This window comes from Poecile atricapillus, chromosome 3 (assembly GCF_030490865.1).
Source record: "Poecile atricapillus isolate bPoeAtr1 chromosome 3, bPoeAtr1.hap1, whole genome shotgun sequence".
NCBI lineage: Eukaryota > Metazoa > Chordata > Aves > Passeriformes > Paridae > Poecile > Poecile atricapillus.
The window spans coordinates 93,767,177-93,776,337 of record NC_081251.1 but is presented as its reverse complement, the minus strand read 5'-3'; the positions used below and the strand labels follow the sequence as shown (position 1 = coordinate 93,776,337).

At 46.7% G+C, this 9,161-nt stretch overlaps 1 protein-coding gene across 1 annotated transcript; it reads right to left on the bottom strand.

The window, feature by feature from the left end:
• Window positions 1-1,157: 1,157 nt before the first annotated feature.
• On the bottom strand, window positions 1,158-8,733 carry SERTAD4 (SERTA domain containing 4). Its single transcript, XM_058836694.1, has 4 exons — window positions 8,136-8,733; window positions 7,627-7,819; window positions 7,122-7,237; window positions 1,158-4,103 (listed from the first exon to the last, which is right to left on the bottom strand). The coding sequence occupies exons 2-4, from the start codon at window positions 7,802-7,804 to the stop codon at window positions 3,336-3,338; spliced, it is 1,062 nt and encodes a 353-aa protein (XP_058692677.1). The 5' UTR covers window positions 7,805-7,819; window positions 8,136-8,733; the 3' UTR covers window positions 1,158-3,335.
• Between the last annotated feature and the right edge of the window lie 428 nt (window positions 8,734-9,161).

The following is a 9,161-nucleotide window of genomic DNA, read 5'->3' as shown; positions in this document are numbered from 1 at the left end:
TCTGTTCCTAGTGACAGCAAAATTGATGTGACAACAGAAACATCTTTTTCTGTTGCTGTTTGGCATGTGCTGAAAGGCACAGTGCTTTATAATCTTACGCTCTTGGAGCAAAGTATCTTACGATAGAGAGAAAAACAATCTTCCTAGAGAGAAGTGCTTCTGTCCAGTTCTTCCTGGCAGGTAGGCTAGGATCAAGTTCAGGACCATTCATTTAGCAGTTATGTGGGGGACATAAGGATGAAAGGCATTTGTATAATCTTGTAAAAGAACTGTTTCTTGAAAATTTTTGATAGTAGCAAAATGTCCTTAGTAGTGGAGTGTGCAGTGGGGAAAAGGCCTATCAGGCTTACAGTCTTCACATGCCATAAATAAAATTGAATTTAAACCAGGAAGTCCATTCAGTCTAGCCCAGGCTGGAAATCCTATCAAGGTCTGTTGCATTTCTGGGAATGGGACAAGGGTGTTTCCACCTCCTTTTTCTAACATGGAATACCTCTGTCTCTTGTGAGGCCAGCAGGATAACTCAGTGGACTGCTGAGTCCAACACATCAACTTTTGCTATTATTTTGTGAGGCAAGGTCCAGAGAAAGGCATAAAACCCCACTTATACATAGGCCAGGTTTCATTAGATGGCATTTCCTCCCTTACAGACCCTAATGACAATAAGACTGTCCAGAGCTGTAACGGGTTAATTTCCAGATGTCTCTGGAACTAAAGAAACCAGTAGAGAGGCCAGAGTAGACAAAGATCTGCTGATCCCTCACTTCAGCTTGTGCAAATTCAACTGAGAAGCCTCTGCGATAGGTTATGTGTGCAGGCTTGTTCTGGAAGACCAAGGAGCCCTTTAGGGTCAAAAAGCTTTCAGCCCCCCCAAAAGTGCTAGCTGATTTGTGGTTTGGGCAGCATTTGGCCAGGTGTTTTCCTTGGCTGTATGTGCAAGTCTACAGAGAATCTGTTGCTTCTCAGTGCACCTTCAGACTGTCCTAAATGCTCCTGAAACCCTGGCAGTGCTGAGCTCCCTCACAAACCCAGCCTGAAGTGCACAGTCAGCTGCTGTGTAATCTCTTGAGCAGGGAGCAGTTTGATTAAATGGCGTTTCCTTTGGTGAGGGAGGGGAACATGGGGGAAAGAACCCAGTAGCCATTGGAGATGTAAAATTAAAATGAATTTTGGTCATTTTAATAAATATATATCAAGGAAATTTCACTTTACTACAACAACACATTAGTATACAAGCATCTAATATTTAAGCTTAAAACATCAAGCGTTTATCAAATATTGGAAAAGAGCAGACATTACTAGACTATCTGGATATAACACAAGAAAAATCAGGTTTTTTAAAAAATTGGTCCTTGTGGACAAATGTCTAAATGATGATCCTACTCATACACTGTATGAATGAGATCTATATTTAATATTATCATTATTATTATTAATAAAAAAGCTTCTGTCTTGGAGAAATCAGGTGGGAGTTGCACTTTCATTATTTGTCATTTTTCACAATGATAACCCTTATAAACGAATCAGTTTAAACTCACCTGACTTCATAAAGGTTATCACTGATTTATATCCTGCTGTGTTTGTGGTCTCCTTGGCTGTGGGGGAGCTTTTTCCTGTGACCACTGGGCTTTCTGAGAAAGACCATACAGTTTGCAAATGTATTTTGCTACCCAAAATAAGCATGGCACAGGACTCCTCCAGCTGAACCCATGAAACCCAAAGCAGGAGGTCTCAGACCCAGAGACCTGTCTGACTCCAGTGCCAAGCCTGGTGCTTTGTCCCCTTGGGGTCACTCCTGCCCTGCACCAAGCTGGCTGCTCCCCCAGCACAGAGGTGATTTTCTTGCCCTTTGGGCAGGAAGCAAGTGGAAATGTCACTTGAGTGCAAGATGCTGTGGGAACAGGCAGCTATTTATGAGTCAGCTGTGGCCTGGATGTGGCGATCTTGCAGAGCACATCCTGCCAGTAGTTATGGGGACTGTGGCAACTAAGTAATTTGGTGGATCTAAGACTCACACTTGGTCCAATCCAAACTGATGCCTTCTGGGCATTTTACACAGCACACTTTTGCAATCAATCTAACTAGGGATGACTAAATCTCCACTGAAATCTCCAAAACGTTCTTTTTTAAAATTAAGCCCCTTACATTCATTGAGATAAAACTGTGTTTATCGCCACATTATTAATTAACATTGTGCTTTTTGCCTTCTTGTCTTTTTTTAAATCAACGGCAAAAGTCATAGAAAACTCCCGCATGCTTTTGCAATCTAAAAGAGAGAAATTATGTGAAACAGAATAAAGTATAAAACATGCCGCTGGGTCATGAACTTCATTATACGAAGAAGAAAAAAAAGAACCCCAGCAACAGACAGTTGCCATAGAAACACTCAAGCATCGAATGCTTGTTTACAAGAGACATCTCTCTATTGTTTCTTAAATCCCTTCCTAAGGATGGCAAATCAAAAAGCAATTGAGCATCAAAAAGGAAGAACAGAGATGTTTGAATAGGAAGTTGAACTCAGTACTTCAAAGGTTAAAGGTTTCTAATAATATTGATCCACCCTGTGGGTTTCTTTTTTATCTCTGTTTAGGTTAAATCCCTGCTGTATCAAATTCATACTTAATTTTCACACTGGCAAAAATTAAGACAAGAAGTAAGGCACCAAAAAAAAAACCTGCCCTGTGTAACAACAAACCTCATTAGTTATTACAGCCGAGGTGAAAACATGCAAGTAGTTGAGCTGCATGTTTGATTTCTGTTTAAAATTCCATAAACAGGTTATTTCTTTATGCTATGTCCTATTTTGTCAGTTGAACAAGACACTGAATACAGGAATTCAAGAGTATCACTACAAAACATAAGGATGGTTTATTCCCAATCCATGAAGACAGTCCTTTGTCAAAACGAATACTGAGTTACAAGGAGCATATCATCCTTGCTGGTAGCATGAATTTGTTTACCAGACTTCTAATTCCTTGGTAAACATAATGGAGATTCTTCTTAATTAATGGCAGACTTCTTGGGGGCGGGGATATGTAAAACGATATGTTTTCCCCATCTGGCTGATTGGCATTTTCAGCAATGAAAGCTCCACCATAGCTGCACAGACTACAGTGCTCAGCAGTAATGCAACTGTGTTCTTTCTGGTCTCCACATTTATAAATAGCCACTGATGCGGATGGCAGAGACACTTAACACAATCTGCTCTCCACTCTACATGTCATGTTTGTGGCATGATTGTACCATTCGTAGAAAACTATAAAAATCCATTCAAAATAAAAATTTGATAGAGAAGGAACATGCTGTGCATGCTTCAATAGAGCAAGAAAGATACCTCATATTTTACTTCCTTTGTTGCAGCAGATTTTATTACTTGGTAAAGATTCCTTTTTCCTTAAGGATTTTTTCCAAGATTCACTTACGTTGATCTTGTCATTACATCCAGTCTCAAAATAGTCATAAAATTTGCCTTTACATTCAAGAGCATGGGTGCCTCTTAGAGGTTCACAGTTTAGGGCGATGCTCTCTCTCTCAGGTTCATTACCTCCTTTCTCGTCATTAAATTTTGCCTTTTCCTGATTACTGTGAGACCTGCCATTAGTGATGAATATTTCATTAGCAGGTATCTGGTCATCACTTCTGTAAGAAGGTGCACTGCCAACTTCATAATCCACCTGCTGGGAACAGCTTGGCAAAGAAATGGGAGGGGAGGAGGAGGAGGAGGAGGAGGAGGAGGAAGAAGAAGAAGAGGAGGAATTACTTTCTGGACTAGCATTAACAGAGTAGGGTAGATTTAAGTAGTGACCACCACATTCTTGATAGAAGCAGCACATGTGGAGCTTCTCATACTCTTCCTTTGCCATCCGAAGACGTTTTCTGTATGGACAGTCCTGAGGCACAAACCACTCTTGTGGGGAGGTGCCACTGAAGGAGCAGGTGGAGAAGCACCAGTTGTTCTGCATGATGATCTCTCCGTGGATTCTCTTCATGAGATTGTTGATGAGGACGGATCTCCTCAGGTAGACTTCAGGATCATCAATGAATTTCAGCTTTTCCAAAGACATGTAAAGAATATGAGCCCGCTCCTCAAACACGGAGATTGTCTGCAAATGCAAAAAACACAAGATATAGAACTGAAGGCAACCACTTTTGTTCCAAACAAGGAGAAAGGAAATGAAGCAAACTATTCCCTTTGTGTCACTACTTTTCTGTTCTGAGGCATCTAAAGCTGGCTTTTTTTTTTCATTTTGCACATCCATATAGCTGGGGACCTGCTTTTTCTTGGCTACAGCATTCCCCTGTGTTTAGGGGGCAAGCAGCTGAGTTTAGGAGGTAAGTAGCTGAGCATTACACCACAGAGGCAATTGCAGGGCATAAATCCAAGGCAGGAGAGTGAAATCCAGATGCACACATCTGGCTCTTTAATTACATTTGGGATTAGAACATAAAGTTGTTGTGCAGTTTTGCTCCAGTGATGGCTTTTGTTGCAAATGGACCCAACTTCATCATCCCCTCTGGGGCTTCTACAAAGCTCTGAAGCCAAGCAAGGGTCCTTCCTGAAGCACCAAGGTTTGCAAGAGGCAGCCAGCAGCTGTCACCTCACACAGCAAATGTTGGAGCATTTCATCTGCTGCCAGTGGAAGAGGCCCTCCAGCAAGGAGGTCTCCATTTGCCAGGCTCTTACACTGCTCTTGTGCACAGAAGTGCATACAGGGAGGGAGGCAGGGAGAAACCCATCTCAAAGCATCCCAGCATCTGGAGAGCAGCTGTTGGCCTGTGTACTACGCCCTGTGCTCTACAGGACCGGTGGGAATGCAGATAGGCAGGGATAAGGTCAGGAAACGAAGAGAGGATAGGGATTTGCAAAAATCCTGGCTCTACGCCCACAGATTTGTTCTCCCTTCCATGGTCCTTCCAGGACTCCCTTTTTCAGCACTGGCAGCATGAGCAGGTTACTGCCCCTGGGAGGCCCCGGATTCTGCACTGTAATCACTACCCTGGGAATCAAAATAAGAGAGGGGGCAATGCATGCTACTACTGTAAGCACTATTAACTAATTTTCATTTTTAGTAAGAATTTCGTTTGCGTAGGAGGAGAGCAGCACAGCACAAAGAGAGACTGCTCTAAATCCCCCCATCTGTGGCTTGATCATTCTTCCCTTTCCCACATGGTTACAGCATTTTTGCAGAGTGGAAGTCGTAGCTATGAGGACTGAAAGAGCTTAAAGCACAGCTGCTTTTCACATCCATTCAGCTCTCCTCAGCCCTCTAGCTCTTTCCACAGCCTGGTCATGTCTGTGAAGCTTAGAAGCAGCACAGTGCCTCATAAAAACAAAAAATTGGCCATAATTTCATATGAGTTCACAGCTGAAGCTCTTTGTTAGAGAGAGTAATTTTCTATAATAAATGACTCATTTTAAATTATATTAAGCCTATAGGTTCATTTGCGTCCTTTGTACCTGCTGCAGCAACAGTCAGTGAAGCCATAAAAGCCTGGAGCAAACCAGTAAGCCTTGAACTGGGATTCTCCCAGGGATATGTACTGGAAGGACACCAGTAGGAACAAGTTGGCAAAGGCTTTCTTCTACATGTTTTCCAGCAGCCCTCTGGAGAGAGGCTCCAGGCCCTACCATCATACCCTCTATGGGACAAGTAATCTCAGAACATAACTCTTTACTGGTGGCAGAGGTATAAACATGGAAGAAATTCAAGGAAACCTGGTGGGCATCGTCCCTCTGCCAGAGCTCAGTGCTGCAAAGTAGAAAACATATTTGGGCTCAACGTAAGAAATTGGTGACCCTGAGTTTCTGACATGTTACACCTCTGCAAACAACTGCACAAAACAGTGGTTGGGTCTAGCTTACCAGTGCCTCTACAACTGCTTTTTATGGCTGTTAGAAAAGACTAAATAACTATTCTTTCTCCCCCTCTTTGTAAGGAAATTAATCACTGATACAAAAATCCAACAACCTTGTAAAGAAAAAAACAAAAAACAAAAAACAAAAAACAAAAAAAAAAAAACAAAAAAAACCCAAAAAACCAAAAAAAAAAACCAAAAAAAACCCTGGCTGAAAATTGGGAGAGGGATGTGACACGTGTGAGACACTCACTAATCAGAGCACATTTTTCAATACCCTTGGTGCTGTTTATTCACTGCTCTGGCAGCAGACTGCACATCTTCTGAAATTAACAGTGGGACAACTTTTCACCTTCCTGGTCCAGGTACTTATTTCCAGACAACTCTATTTGTAATTGAAAATTCCTTCAGCTACTCTGAGGTCCTTGGGAACTAAGCTCGGCATTAATACTTGCTTTTTCTCCACAGAAATCCCTCCCCCACTGCCAAGAGAATATGGGTAGCACTGGATCTCCATGGGCCAGGTAGGATTCAACAAGGTAAGGATGGTGTCTCAAGGCATGAGCTAGCCTTGTGCATGTCACCCCAGGCATTCAGTTCCATACAGAACTGAGCCCTTAATGAAGAGAAATATAAAATCTCCCCAAAAAAAGTCAGATTTCAATTTATGTATTCACTGGCCTGGGAAACGTTTGCTCTAATCTCTCCCCTGACAACCTGCATTAAAAAAAAAAATATTCTTTCATTTACTAATCTGTTCTTTGGGAGTTATTAGCTTTTTAATAAACATGATTAAATACTGAAGGAACTTGTATTCGCTTTCCAAGTCATTCTGGCTTTTCAGAGGATCTGTAACCAATGCGGGCTACATGGAACCTCTTACTATTTTCCCCCAGTAAAAAAGTTTTATATGAGTGGGAAGTCTTTTACTTATGTTCTTCCTTTCTGTTGTTCAAATGCTGTTATGGAGCTGTTTCTGTAAGCATGACATGAACTAGCTAAGAACAAAATAATCTGAAAAAAATAAGTTATTCTCAGCATTTCCATTTGCAGTTGTTATAAACACAGAAACGCCTTTGCTTCTTTTGCAATTGATGACAATACAACAATACATGTGAAGAAGTGACAACTGTTTGTTTCTCAGCAAACAGCTGGATCATTTTCCTAATTTCAGCAGAGTATTTCAGCCTTCTGGAAATGGGTCAATCGAGTGTTACTAAGCATCTGAAACTGAGAGTAAAAATAATGACTATTAGAAAACATACTTTATGTGTACAGCTGCTGAGCGGTGGATGAAAATCCTCTTCTTCCACATATTTCCTTTTAAAGTATGTGATCTTGGATGTTGTTACAGGATTTGAAATTCCCCTGTAATGTGATCCTGTGGGTAATAAATCAGATATGACAAATGACATGCGGTTTGCCGGAGGTTCTCCAAACAAAATACTTTTCATTTCCCTTCGCGCTACAGGAGAACGCCGCCGCCGCATATTTTCGCATCTATTCGCGGCGATCAGAAATAAGCCCTCTCCTGAGTAGCGCACGCCCCGGGGGCCGGTGTGAGCGGCGGCGCGGGGAGCCGGGGCGGCCGCAGGGCGCTCGGCTGCCGGACAACTTTGCCCCTCCGCCGCTCCGCTGCCGCCGAGCGCCCGCCGGGCCCCGCGCACCTGCGGCCCCGCTCGCCCGCGGGAGACCCCCGCCCTCCGCCCGCCTCGCTCCGCGGACAGCCCCCGGTCCCCCCGCGGCGGAGCGGAGCGGTGCGGTGCCTACCTGCGGCGGGGGGCCCGGGGGCCGGCGGGGTTGGGGCCGGGGCCGGGGCCGGCGGGGCGGCGGGGCCGGGGCGGCCGCAGCAGGGCGGCTCCCAGAGGGCGCGGTAGGCGGCGAGGTCGGCGGCTCCCTCGGCGGCGATGGGGCGGCCCAGCCGCTGCATGGGCAGCACCAGGGTCATCGCGGGCGCCGGCACCTGGAAGCGAAGCAGCGCGGTGAGCGCCCGCCGCCCTCACCTGCCCCCCGCCCCGCTGCGTTCCGCCCCCCGCGGCCCCCCGCAGCCAGACCTCTGCGCACACGTATATTAAAAACATACGCATATCGCTCTCACACAGACGCACGTTTGGGGTTTTCCTCCCCCTTCTTACGGCAGGAGAAGGAGCGGAGCCCTCTCCCACAAAGGGCGCGGGGTCCCCGGCACCGGGAGTTGGTGTCCGCTCCCCCCAGGCCGCCCCCGGCCCCGCTCCCGCTCCCCCCGCCGCCCCTTCCCGGCCCCGGCGGCGCTCACACACCGGCACGGATCCGCTCACTGGCTTCCCATTTCCTCCCGGCGGCGGTGGCACGGCGCGCTCGGCACCGGCGGGGTGCGAGTCTGCCTGTCTGGGTGCGTGTGTCTGCCGTGCGTGTGTGCGTGTGTGTGAGAGAGAGAGCGCGCCCAGCAGTCCGGGATCGCGTTCCTTTCTTCTTTCTTCCCTCCCCAACGACACAGACAGCGGAGACTTAGGTAGTTGTTTCCACTAGCCCCGATCGGACTGAACTGGATCTGCCTCCAGTCAAAACACTGCGAGACTAAGACAGAAAATTGGCTCCGGTTTCACGCCGTGAGTTGCGGTCCCACCGGAGCCAAGCACAACATCGGCGGAGCGGGCGGAATATTAAGCAGGAGCGGGGACTCCGGGGCCAGCGCCGGGCTGCGAGCTGCCTCCTGCCGCGCCAGCGGGCGGGAGGGGAGGGGAGCAGGGGGGGAAGGCGGCAAACTTTCTGCGAGGGGCGAGGGATGAGTTCATAGTCACCTACTTCTTGGCAGAGGAGCGCGGAACAATGCGCCCAGACACGGCCCGGCCCCTCCCTCTCCTTCCTCCTCCTCTCTCTAAGAAAGCGGGATGTAGTTTCCCCTCGGCGCAGCCCTCCCGGAGGAAGACGACGGCCCGAGCAGGCGGCGGGAAGGAGGGGCTGCAGGTGGGCAGGTGGAATTTCAGCAATTGTTTGTGTTAGCAGCTGAGCGCTCTCGAACAAGAGGAAAAAATAAACCGCAGCAGAAGAGGGAGGAAAAATAAATCGTTCACATCTGCCAGTTGTTTTCTTAAATCCTAGCACAAGGCTGCTACTTTATTAAGAAACGGCTTGTGTGCGTGGGTCTGCTTTGCCTCTTCACCGGGGCAAAACCAGGAGCTGAAGGCACAGGCAGCTGAGGTCCCCAAGCAGTTTGCCTCAGTAAAGGCCACCAGCCTCACTGCAGTCAGACTGACAGGTGCCCAAACCCCTTCCTCAGAGCTAATTTACTGCTAATGCACTGCATATAGCCCTCGGTCATTTTT